At 37.0% G+C, this 14018-nt stretch overlaps 1 protein-coding gene across 4 annotated transcripts in view; it reads right to left on the bottom strand.

The window, feature by feature from the left end:
* nos1apa (nitric oxide synthase 1 (neuronal) adaptor protein a) overlaps window positions 1–14018 on the bottom strand; it is a 57672-nt gene that overhangs the window by 23352 nt on the left and 20302 nt on the right. For all 4 annotated transcript variants that reach the window (XM_077533569.1, XM_077533567.1, XM_077533568.1 and 1 more), the window contains exons 3-6: window positions 11941–12033; window positions 10682–10740; window positions 2681–2789; window positions 1374–1518 (exon numbers count right to left, since the gene is read on the bottom strand). In XM_077533569.1, coding sequence (XP_077389695.1) covers window positions 1374–1518; window positions 2681–2789; window positions 10682–10740; window positions 11941–12033 — 406 coding nt within the window. The remainder of the gene's footprint in view (window positions 1–1373; window positions 1519–2680; window positions 2790–10681; window positions 10741–11940; window positions 12034–14018) is intronic.

The raw sequence follows: 14018 nt of genomic DNA, 5'->3' as shown, positions 1-14018 counted from the left end.
GAGTTGAGTTCACGCGATAACTGTGTATAAAGAGAGAGTCCTATTTGTCAACAATAGCCACGCTTGCCCGTTGTCACATCGATATGCTTTTTGGACATTTTTGGGACTTTACCATTGGTAAGTACGTTTTGTGTTTAACTCATTTGCTCTCAATAACGTGTAAATACGTTTTTTTTTTAGGTTTTAAGTGTCCCAAAGACGTATTTATACGTTTTTTTTTTTAAAACGGTATTTATATATGTATTTATTTGGCTCATTTTTTGTCTTATGCCAATGTCCGACTCATGTCATGCTATGTAGCTAGCTAGATAGCCCCCCCCCAAAAAAAATTTGCAAACAGTTTTATTTTGAAATATACCGGATTTACCTTGATGCGAGACGCCCGACTTCCTGTCCGGCTCGTGTCATTTTTTCACCTTCATGAAAAATCCGCAATGCTGCATCCGGGAAAAATAGAATGCTTGCGGAAACCTTCCGCATCGCCGCATCCGTTCCGCACCACACCGCAGCTGGTGTGAATTCATGACGCGTAGACTTGAATGCGTTCGATTCTCGGGGCTGCCGTACAGGAAGCGCACCACGTCCACAATTCATTGTGATGTAAAGTATATGCAAATCCATTTTTGCCCACTCCATTTTTGTATTTGTATGTATATCTTAACACGTTGACAAGAAGCTACAATATTTGTTTTCATGTTCTGGAGGCTTGGCATCATCGAGTGCTCCGTTTCATTCTGTTTCCCCCCCCCACCCCCTCCAGAGATCATTCGTCATGCAAATGTCATTAACGAGATTAGATTTTTTTATTTTTTTATTTTTTGTAGAACCAGTGGCAAAAGAAAAAAAAAATCTTCTAAATATGTTGCCAAACAAACATCTTTTGCTCCATTCTGTGACCCAATTCCCGTTATTTTTCTCACTCCATTCCCACATTTAATTTGGTCCCTTTTCTCATGATGATAAAAATACACGACAAACCTTTCCCCCGTTTAGAACATTTTTTTTTTCTTTTCTTCTCGCTATCCGTGTCTCCAAACTCATATCTTCCTGGGCTTTAATTTGCTAGACATCTTAATTAGTTCTCAAGATAAGCTTTTATTGTCTGCGTGTTTGCCCCACGGCTTGTGTCAATGAACACACCGTGAGTGCGTATGCAAGTGGGGTCCCATTACAAGATATGGAAATTTATATTGCATATGGGCAATCTGGAGACTCATCGGTGTGTAAAAAAAAAAAAAAAAAATATATATATATTATTTTTCTGGTAAGAATGTACAGCAAGTGAGCCAAAATTGTCAAGACTGTAATAAAAGCAAACGGCATAAACGCATCCATGAAGTGAAAAAACTGCACTTGTTTTGTGCTGCGCTGACCTGAAACTGAGGAGTCGTTGCCGTTCTTTTGACTGCTGCCGTCCACCTGCCCCCCATCTGTGTTCTGCTGCGCATTCTTCAGACTCAGTTTGTGACACACCTCGAACGCCTGACCGACAGTCCGCACGATGCGCATGGCCTGGCTCTGGTTGGGGAAGGAGAGAGGTTGCTCGCGCTGTGAAGCTGTTTTCAATTCATCCAAGCACGAACAAAATTCATGTCGATAAAAATAGGTGCAATTTCTACTTCTGATTATATTCTTTAACTTCTCAATTACGGCGTCTCCTTGCTGAATTGATGGTGCAAACCACAAAAAAAAAAATGGAACCAAATACTGTTCTGATTATATGATATTAGTGCTGTCGTGCAATTTTCCTCAACTCATTTACTCCCAAAAACGTGTAAACGCGTTCTATTTTAAATATTGCCAGTGTCTCAAAAGCGTATTTATACATTTTTATGTTGTTGTTTTACAAGAGCACACAGAAGGCTTTGATGCAGCTTCTGACATGAAGCGGTGGCTTAAAACAAAGGTAGTTATTACAAAATGGCTTAAAGCAAAGGTAGTTATTACAAAATAGCAGCCAGAAGGTGGCAGCAGAGCATAAAAGAGCAGCCAGGATCATGTTGCAACAAGCTCTTTTTGCCAATGTTTTCATCAGGTTTGTGAATAATGATGAAATATAGCTATATTCTAAAGCTAATTGCTGCAAACCGGAAACAGATAAATATTTTTTTTTTTCCTGGTGAAAGAAGAGACTAATCTTTCTTTTGGTAGGGTCCATGTTTTTTTTTGTTTTTTTTTATAGCAATAGAGCACAATATTCTGTGGGCTTTGTAAAATCAGTCCAAATCCAGTAAAACAGCGAAGGGGTTTGCTTCAGTCAAAATGGCTGCAAGTGAATGATCACAATCACATTTTTCGACAACTATTTTCTACAAATATTTGAGTAAAATCCTGGAATTAAAAGGAAATTCACCAAAATTTTATATTTAAGCGCTTTCGAATTCCCATAGGCCTCAGGCAACCATACCTTAACTGGATTTTATTTAGCCACCGTAGGTGCCGCTAGAGAGCCTTTTTTTTTGGTGCATGAAAACTAAAATATCCCAATTTCTGCCGGGCGCGCTGATTTTGCAAACGGGGAGAACATGCAAACTCCTCCCGATCTTGCGATCTCAGTACTGGAAGGCGGACGTGCTCACCACTCATCCACCGTGCCGCCCCGGAATTTTATCAAGGTTAACAACTTCTTTAGCTATTGACAAGGTTCCAAAATTTCAAAATTTGAAGAGAAGCTGCTCACCTTCTTTTTGGACTTGAAAACATTACACCGGAAGACATTGCTGTGCCCGTCTCGTGCAATGTAACTGAAGATCTTTAAATCCTGCGAGTCATGAGACACGTAGAATATTCTGAAAGATAGAATTCAAATTAAAAAGAATTAAAATAGAGAACTAGCAAAACTAGCCTGACATTCGAAGACAGCACATTTTGATCATGTTCTTTTAAAGAAACACACATTGGAGGAAAAAATCAAGTTAGTTGCATTTAAGGGGAAAAAAAAATCCAATTAAACAAACCAGAAACACGAAACGTTCGAGAACAAGTCCAAAGGAAGGTAAATGATAGCCTTACTGGCCATGAAGTTTGCAGCGCTAAATTAGGGCGCTTCATTTGTAGGCTTCGCATTTCTGTGGCATGTCTCAACTATTTCCAGGATGCCTGACAAACTCGGGTCTTGTGGTATGGCTGGTGTCTTTGTCAGCACGGCTTTCGTTTCGAGCATGCCAGCCATATGTGGACTGAGAAATGTGCTCACACACGCGCACATCATTCTCCTCCTCTCTAAATTCAAGGTATCGTGTAAAAGAAAATGTGGCAATTTGGCCAACATTGGAGGCATGTAAATAAGACTCTTGTATCACATTTATTGGCTAGATTGAAGAAGTCTTCTACATTATGTAAAATGCTGGTAAATAGGGATGTAACGATAAGGGCAATATCGTGATATCGTGATGTTAAAACTGCCACAATATCGTCATCGTCATGTTCACAATATTTAAAAGGGAACGCATCTGTTTAAAAAGTCAGGTTGATTTCCATTTGTGCAGTTCTAGCACCCTCTGGTGGCTAGTTTATTAGTGCAATTTAATTTTCATTAGACATGTTTTGGCCTTCTGTGTTTAAAATCTGTGCTAATTGTCAGATGAAGGGGAACGTAAATATGCTCGTGAAGCGTCAATATGTGGAGGAACGCAATGTGTGCGTGCATTAGCAAGTAAGTGCCTCAATATTATTATTAGAAATTGTAGGTGGTTTATGTCCATTGCTATTATGTACAAAAGCACAATATTGTACTTTTTTTGGTATGAGCTCTTTTTTTTTTTTCGTTATAATATTGTGGCCTTTTATAAAAATCGCCAACCCCCCCACAATATTGTGCTAATTATCGTATCGTGATAATATCATATCGTGATGTTTGTATATCGTTACATCCCTACTGGTAAATGAGGAAGATGAATTAAATATGCAAATATCAGTTGGACAGTAAGCAAGCTGGTACAGTCGTCATCGTTTGCCAAGATTCAACAAGGCGGCCCTTTACAGTATGTGACGATGCAGTACTTCCCAACGGACTGCATTTTCCATTATCCACGGGCCAATTGTGCGACTTGGACTAATGAACTCGGCTGATTTTTGTGATGGCTGCGCTCATTTTATTCTTTGATTAATTGTTGGCTGTGAAACGGAACTGCAATACATCACGGGCTGGGAGGTTAAGACGCACACATTATAACTGCTGCAGTTCATCCGCTGCATCTCAGTTTCATCTACATGCAGCACATTTGTTTGAATGCTAATGATCTGCGCGTCATGCAGAGGATTAACACGGCATTTAACTTATGCGGACCGTAATCGCCGAGTTTTCGTCAGGCTATCCTACGTTTGACCCTTTTCAGAAAGTATACGGAGGACTATTTCAGAGTACATTTGTTGAAGTCTCGAACAAGAACATTGAATTGCTGTCAGCACAGGTGACACACTGTACTTGCCTTTCATCCGACCTTGTGCGTGTTAAGTAGAGTGAAAGAGCAACACACCTTCCGACACGGGAGATGATGTCATTCAAACGCTAATGTGGCGGAACGTTTCAATTTACAATAAAACAGTTATTAGCTAAAAATCATGTTTCTTCTTTTTTGAACCCATTCGGCAGATTACGTCAACAAGAAAATACAACAAATATCTCCTTGCAGTTCAGGAAAGTACAAACCACAAGGAAAATATAACCACAGAAAAATTTGTTGTCTTCTGAGACAATATCTCACACTTGGCAAAAAACAAAAAAACAAAACAAGAAACAGTGCAATATAACCTCAGTCAAGAAAATCACATCCTTGACCTCCTCCCAAAACAAACACTAACCTCAAAATAAATCCAGACAGGTTGAATATTTCTGTGCTATTTTTGGGGATATCTGTGTGAGGTCTGTGACAGTCTGGATTCAACCTAGAAGGACGCAAAAGGGCTGCAAATATTTTACCACCTCACAATTTGATTCCATCAGGATTAGAATTCAGACATCTGATTAAATTTCCTTTGTTTAAAAAAATGCAAATAAATGTACTGTATTTCCATTGTAGCATAAATAATCCATTAGAATAACAATATAAATTGCTGTGCTATTTTGTCAGCTTTTGCATTTTATTCATCATCCGCAAACCCCGTTTAAACCATTCAAGAATATTTTTCATACCTGAAAATTGTTCCTAGTCCGTCCCAACGCCGTTATTACATACTTGCAAAAAACAACACAAAATGTTTCAAGGAACGTAGTGGTATATTATTTGAAAATAATCGTGGATGCATTAGTTTCATCATCTAGCAGGTCAAAGGGTCATTCCAATCAGTCATCCGAGTGAGCCGTCGTTGCTTTTTTCCGTCAAAAGGACTCAGCTGAGTAATTTAAAGGCGACGTTAAATCTCAAGACACTTCAATAAAGTGAAATATTGCCGCATAACTGAATGTCCTTGCACGCTTTTATTACCTCCGCAAAGTAAATACAACGGAGAACTTTGTGACATTGTGTATGGAAACTGACGTGCCCATCAAACAGAATTGAGTGTGTTTGACAACACACACCTGCCACAAGTTGAGTTATAAAGGCTTTTGGATAAAATATTGGGAGTGGTATTTTTATTTATATCACAGAAAAAAAATAGTTTGAACAGGGGTGCGTAGATTTTGTATTTATACATTTTATATTGACAACATGCATATTTTAAGCATTTCCTTTCAGTCACTTATGAGCGGCGGGCTCGTTTTCAGCCCTGGAGTTTCAGGGCTTAGACCGGCCCACTTTAGTTCACATTTTAATGTACATACAGTTTGTGTATCAATGTAAAATAGGGTAAAAACGGTTTGGCTTCTAACCAGGTAAAGAGATTAAAGACTCCTGACATCACATAGCTTCTGACATCACATAGCTTCTGACCAGTTGACACTAGTTGCTGGTTACATGCTGATTGCATCAGTTCATATCAGACACTTGCTACAAACAAAACACAGTCATGACAAATGTTATGAACTACTTACAGGGCCTCAGAACTGTGAGCCAGATGAACTCATATAAAAATAAGCCTGTCATTTAACAACTGGAATGCAGTTCCATGTTGTCATCGGACTTCATATTAATCGACAGACATTGAAAATATTTTGTCCCAACATCTCATTTCATGCGTCTCTTACTATGGTTTGCTCAACCAAGTGTTTCCACAGCAGCAGGCACCAATTAGGGTGCATATTTTGAGAGAGAGAGAGAGAGAGAGAGAGAGAAGGGGCGAGTGGGTGGTAGCAGTAGCAAATAAGCATTGATCAATGCCATAAATAAAAGTTTCAGTGAGACTTTAAGCAGCGCAGTAAATGTACCTCTGTGGCGAATACAGAATTACAGACTCCAGCTCATAAAAGACGCGAGCCAGATGTCTACGTCTTGCCTCACAGCTGCTGGCTGTGTCAATTAGAAGACTTTCCGCCGTGGCAACAAATCATGGAAAAAAAAAAAAAAAGATCAAACGGCAGCAAACAAAACAAGTTCAGTTAACAAAAACTAACATTGCCTCAAAACCGACATTAATACTTAGGGATAAAAGTTATGGACAATTAGGGGGTGTTTATCAGTTTGTGGGACATTTTTTTCGGGTTTCTTTATTATAACCTCTTTAAAAATAATAATAAATAATTGAGTTCTCACGTGGTGCCAGAACAAACATACGTGATTTGACACAATTCAAGTTCCACTCGATGATATGCGGGAGGGATGTAACGATATCCAAACATCACGATACAATACTATCACGATATGAAGGTCACGATACGATAATTATTACGATATTGTGGGGAGGTTGGCGATACAAAACAAGGTCACAATATTGTAAAAAAAAATAAATGAGCTCATACAACAAGAAAAAAAACTATTGTTTTTGTACATTACAGCAATGAAAAATATAAAAATATAAATATATCTAAAAATATATTAATATTATATATATATATTAATAATATATATATATATATATATATATATATATATATATATATATATATATATATATATATATTGAGGCACTAATACAAGTATTATAATAAACTGCTACATTTTTATTAGTAATAAAATTAATTAATTATTTGAATTAAATAAGAAATTCATAAATACAATAAATTGAGTTCCTCCACATATTGACTGTTCACAAGTATAATTATGTTCCCCTTAATCTGACCATTATTGTGGATTTTAAATATAGAAGGGCCAAAACATGCCTTGTGAAAATTAAACTGCGCGGGAAAAAAAACAAAAAACAAAAAAACTAGCCACTAGAGGGTGCTAGAACTGCACAAGTGGAAATCAACCCGACTTTTTTTTTTTTTTTTTACAGATGTGCTGCTTTTAATATCGTGACATGACGACGACGATATATTGTAGCAGTTTTAATATCACAATATCACAATATTGCCGTTATCATTACATCCCTAATATACGTTATGCAAATCTTTGAAATCATTTGATTATTTTTGCAAAAATGAAGTCAATGATCCAAGAAAAAGACAGTAGGCTCGGACAGATGTGTACAGAATATTATCTTCTCATTGTGTACAATATTACATGTGCACTTACTATATGCCAAGTTAAAGACCTGACAGTCAATGTAAATGTAAATAGGAATCAATGTGTGTGTGTGTTTAGCTCCTTACTGTTAAGTTATTGTGACAGTTAATAGAAATTAAATGCTTCAATGCGTGGGAGGCTTCCTTGGCAACTCGACGGGCTTTCAGAATCTCAAGCTGAGGCACCACATACAAACTTACTTTATTCAGTAATGCAGTAAAAAAAATAAAAGAAAATAATCTGACAATGCAGATAAACGACAGCATGGATAATGTAACAAAGCACACAATTTGTCACATTTTTCACCTTGTAAAGTAGTTCAACAAACAAACTGAGTCCAAGATTTTCACGATATGACGACCAGAGCACGAATTTACCTTTGACGGCTGTGATGCGGCACACGGCGTCCCGTGTGTATTTTCAACAGCATGACTCCCTTGCTTGCTGGTTTGTTTATACGAAGCTATATAAATAATTGAAACCCGCTTAGAATTATCTGTGTGTTTCTGGGTCAGTGTCAAGTGTGTTCAGATGCCGCTTTCTATCAAAACGACTATTTTTGCAAGTATGTTTGTTTGTTTGGCATACAACATTTTTTACTACACCTTGTAAGACAGTTTCAGACAATGCAGACTGGATATACTTTGTAACAAAGCTGGAGCCCTATATTTTGATATTTTACTGAATTTTTGTTGATATTATTATGAGAGAAATAGTAGATCATAATAAATGCCAAACGCCACGGAAATAAAACAAAATAATGCTGCATTCGAGGATGGTTGGAAGTCGGATATATCTGAGTTGTTTTTTCAAAACAAAACGGCGGATAGTGATAAATTGTTTTTTTTGTTTTTTTTGGTCCTCAAAACTCATTTTGACCTCCTGCAAACTTACCTTTTCACAATTTTGCTTCACGTATCGTTTTAATCTTATTTCATAAGCATTTCATACAAATTAAATAGTATAATTTCATGCAAGATAGCAGCATATTGTCACGTACGTTGTGTTACGTCAAGTTATGCTGAATATTTATAAAACGTTGTAGTTTTATACTCGAGTAAATTGTGTTTTATCATTCAGGGTCTGTGTTACCAAAGGGGTCGCCATTGTAGACTGACGTCACTTGTAGTCCGTCGGTGAAGTCGGGGTCCTTTTTTTTTTTTTTTTTCCCCCGACTTTGCAAGTGCAATTTACGGGCTCAAGGGGGCGTTCCCTTACACGCTCCCTGGTTTGAACTCGGAAAAGTCCCACTTACGACCATCCTCGAACGCAGCATAATTTTCGGACTGTATTTGCAACACGACAGGAAGACGTGAATAAACAAATTTGTGAAAGTGAACCGCAAATAAATGGAAGCTCACTTGGTACAAGTTGAGGGAAAAAAATGGAATTGGATGAAATCCACGTAGCATCAAAGCATCTTTAGATATGTTTACAACAAAACAATGCTACAGTTCTAATGTTGCCTGCATGGTGCTGAACAGTCAACAGCTGACTTTAGGAAGCACGAAATACGACGCACAAAGCAAAATCCACCAAAATGATTTAGAAACTTGAAGCCCGTCCAACGTATATCTGAATTCCGACTGTTCATTTGTTCTTCTCGAGGGTGCAAATACACGAAGCTGAGGTGAATGAAGCACGTTTGAAGAGCAAAACATTTCAGTGGCACCATGTTTATGTTTTGAGGGGGATTTTCTGTGACACCGTCCCTTCATAATACGCAAATGTGACGAAATGGTGAAAATCTTTCACGCGTTTACATTCTGTCTTTCATCTCCCTTTTATGCTTCGAATGCTTGGAATCCCTTTTCTGGCGTTTAATACTGCAAATGTAATCCTGAAGCAAAATTAAAACATATTCTGTGCATACCCGCTGACATATTCGACAATACATTTGCATTATGGCATTACCATACATTCTCTTTTCAAGTCTGAACAGTGACGTAATATTGTATAGTGCATATAAAAACAAAATCCACACACAGCTTTTTAAAATGCCAACATTTTGTGATATAAACATAAACGACCAATATAAACCATTGCAAAACATTTTCCACCATTAATGTGACCTATAATGTGTAGCAACATATAAAAATGAACAGTGTGCCTGATGTGGCATGTGAAATTCAAGATCATGTTCAGTGGGAGCCAACACACACCTTCTGCCACTTACAGTGCACCGTTGCCATTTTGTGGATTTTGAAGTGATTGGTTTTTCTTATTATTTTTTTTACAGTATACAAATGCCCTTGCATGTGGGAAAAGACGGCTACAGTCACTGTTTTTAAAGTGTTTTAACAGCTTAGATTGATTGTATGGAGGACCAAAACTGCCAAAAACCAAAATAAATAAATGATTAAATACATAATTAAATGACTTCAAGTGAAAATAAAAATGTAGCTAAAAAAATATATATAATTAGAACATTATATAAAAAATAGAAAATATAATATATAAAAAATAGAAATGGAAATAAAAAGAGCAATATATAAATTTCTATTTAACTTGACTAAATAAATAAATACATGGCTAAATAAATAAAAGACTAAAAGTGAAACTAAAAACGGATATAAAAAATATAATTCAAAAATTAAATACAAATGTATTTATTTTTTTTGCTCTTTTTATTTCCATTTCAATTTATTATTTTTGGATATAATTTTCGAATTATATTTTTTTTAGATCCATTTTTATTTTCACTTTTAGTCATGCATTTATTTTGAATTTTGGCAGTTTTGGTCCTCCATAAGCTTGCGTTGTGATAAATTCAAATGTGTTTATATTATCTCTCCTATTGTCTCTCCAAATTGCAACTTTTCACCAATGGCGGCTGGTTCTGGAATGTATCCCCTGTGATAAACTTGAGTTGGCTGTTATAACCGTTCACTGATTGCATTTTTACATTTTGTGCAATAGACAACGACTGAATGAAATTCTCCCTCGATGGCACTTGAGAAGGTTTCCTAAGTGCTAAAAGTCTGCGAGTGAAACAGCTCATGATTCATTCAGCCCATCTATGCTCACTCTCTGGCTAATAGAACACAAGCACAAGGTAATATCCCTCCAAAAATCCATGCATGAAGGAATGCCGGCAATATTTTCAGTCATTTGTTTGAAAATTTTGAAAAGCTTACCTGTAAATGGGGTCCTGCATCACCATCATTTTATTCTCATCCCACATCCATTCCTTCTTCTGTATCAAAAACAAATCAAGCATTAGCACTGCTGGATTTAATGTTAAAACTTCCAAAAATCAAAATAAAGCAAGAAACTCAGCCACCGGATGTAAAATGTCAGGAGGAAGCGCGCTCTTCGGGAGCAATGTCTGCATGTTTAGGAGAATGTTTCGCTAGCTAATTAATTAACATTATAACGTCTCAATAATAAGTCAATAAATCCCATCTAAGCAGCGTATCAACGCCTTTGCATTTACTTTGCAGTTGGCCTCTGACACCGTCCTAGCACGAAAGTAATTTGCAAAACTGGATGCTGGACCAAAGAGCGGAACCTTCTCCCAGAATATTTTAGCGCTAGCTAACTGGTACAACAGAAGACAGATGGATTAAAAACGTTAGCAAAGCGAGAAAATAGTAAAAATAAGACATGATACGGATATAAACGGCAGCTTTGCTAAATCATTAGACTGTAAGCTTTGTGACAAAACGGAACTCATTCTTGCTTATTTTTAAATGATTGCTGTCGATGCAAACCTCAAACATCTAGGAACGTACTGTATTGAGGGGGGAGTTAAGGTTACGCGGAACACGAGTCTTTGGTTTTGTACTATGAAAACACCAAGAACAATCTAGAATTTGCTTATTTTAAGAGCTTGACTCACATGAGTCCTGTGACATTTACTGCAGACGACTGTTGCTACAAAGTGAAATCATCCCAAATATTGACATAGTGCGTATCTCTGAGCAGTACATGAACAAACCCGCACACTCATATTTCCCTTGTTAGTCTGCCCCCGTGGGAGTTTAATGTCACAACAAAATGTCAACCAAGGAATTATTTATATTGATTCCTATCTGGTTGAAGCTTTGTTTGCTCAAAATTTCAAATCACGCTATCTTTAGTCCATCATTGTATTTGGACTTGGAGATGAGCTTGAGACTGCCACCTGATTGGCATTTGAGCTGCTCTTCCAATAGCATTTCAGCCACACAATTACTCCGAATACAATCAAGTACTTTGACCTGCCTAAACCTTCACGAATCAATATTCCAGATTGATACAACTAGTTATATTAAATTCACATCTTATGTATATGGAACGCTTAACACGTCTAACTAAGCTGATGTTGTTCAAACATAGAAAAAGTTGCGACTGAACACGTCGAGCAACGCTTAGCATGAAGACACACGTAAGGATAATGAGAAATGTCACTCACTTTTTTCTTTTTTCTTAAGGAGACCTTTACGCCCTCAACAGACACCATGATGCTGACCTTTTTCTTTTTGATGTTTTTCACCTTGAACTCATACTGCAAAGAGAAGAGACATAGACAGCGTTGAGCAAAAGGGCAGAATTCTCACACCTATGTACAAAATGGGTCAAAACATTGCTACATGTTGAATATGATGTATATGAGGATAAAAAGCTGAGATTGGTCGGAATTACCAAGCACTTGATTATGACAGCAATTGAATGTTGAAAAGACGAAAGAAATTGGTTATGAATGCCGAAATGCTGGATGGAAAAAAATGTTGAAAAATATGGAATTATGTCAAATTTTATTCATTAAGTATTGAACGATATAGCATGATCTTGAATGGTAGCGGTGGAAATGAATGCATTGAATGATGTAGAATGATATTGTTATTTAATTATATAGAATTAGGGAATGATGCAGGTGGAAATGCAATATGTGAGTGAAAAATGTGGAATTTTTGGTATGTGGGACTTGTGGGAATGTTGAAAATTATTCCCAAGGTGAAATGAATGAGCTGAACATTTTATAAATAAAGTTGAGTTGACTACTGACTGAGAATGGGTGGATGGGTTTGCATTGTCATTTAACTACAAATTACTACTTAATATTTACTAAAAATACTACAACTGTTTCTTCTTCTTCTACTACTACTACTAGTTAATAGTTAGTTTGTAATTTTCACAGAATTTATCTTTCTATTTCCTTCATTAGCCTTCAGCTATTAGCATTCAGCTTTTGGCATTCCCACACAATTTCTCCAGAAATTGCACTTAGTCTAGTTGGAAATGAATTGGGACTTTTGGGGTAAAAAAAGAAAACAAACTGTAAATGTCTGGAACGAGAAAAATAATAGCCTGTGAAGCGTGAATTTTTGGAATATGTTGAAGTTGGAGTGGGTTGAATCGGCTAAGAAATGTAGAAGTAGTTGAAGGATGAAAAGGTCAGATAAGAAAAAGTATAATGTGTGAATGCTGAATGAAGAACGTTTCAGTCTTACACGTGCAAGTAAATAAGCATGGTGGTTAAACAGATCTAATCGTTAAAGGACTGCATTGATATGTTACTGGTCATGTATATCGCTTTTATTCAAGCATGTGTTTTGACCGTGCAAGTGCCAAATGGTGCAACGCCTGACACGTCACCAGAGACAATTACTGGAGCAAATTAACATTTCATTTCGTGCTAAGATTGACTCTCTAAGTGTACTCTCATATCTTTAATAAGCCGGTCAATTATTATTATTTTTTTTTACACAGTCTAATCATTCGCATCATCACCATCGCACATTCGTAATCTCACTTGCGCTTCATTTTTTTTTAATGCAAGATCAAACAACGGCATTGATGAGTAAAAATATTGGATACGCATTGGATTAAAAAATGACAGATTGATTGAAAGCTAATCGAATAAAAGCCTACTTATTAAGGTGCAACAACAATGACGTATTAGTTTGAGGGTGATTTTTTTTTTTCCTCCTCCACTTGAGGTGTCCAGGTTATAGGTCAAATGGAAAATGTTTGGAAATATGTGATCTTGAGTTCATTTGTTTATACCACAAAAAAATAGCATATGAAGAGGGTTGCGTCGACATTTTGTATCCAGCGTATATTGTTACACCGAGTGGCCCGTCTGCACAGCTCAGTTCGGCTCGATGCAGATAGCTCTCGTCGCCGCGGTGTGTGCCAGTTGGTTCTACTTCAAAGAGCACTGAGGAAAATCAAAAACCACGCCACACTGAACGCACCAGTCAGAACAAGATACACTAACAAAGAATAATGGAAGCGAAAAAGGAAAATTATCCAAGAGGAGAGCAGCAAGAAAACAGAGAGCTGAGAAGGGAGCTTAACACTGAAGCGGTTAGAAAATCTCTGGGCTGATTGTCATCGCACGTTAGTCTCAGTAGGAAGAATGCGCGTGGATATATTGATAGTGGCAGTCGAGATGCCGTTCTTCTGAGTAACTATCAATGTACTGTGTGCATAATAACGTTTTCAAACCCTCCTCGTCTTGTCTGGAATGTGTGGTGACACAGCAGA

Source organism: Festucalex cinctus, chromosome 10, assembly GCF_051991245.1.
Source record: "Festucalex cinctus isolate MCC-2025b chromosome 10, RoL_Fcin_1.0, whole genome shotgun sequence".
NCBI classification, from domain to species: domain Eukaryota; kingdom Metazoa; phylum Chordata; class Actinopteri; order Syngnathiformes; family Syngnathidae; genus Festucalex; species Festucalex cinctus.
The sequence above is the reverse complement of the archived record's forward strand: the minus strand, read 5'-3'. Positions and strand labels throughout refer to the sequence as shown.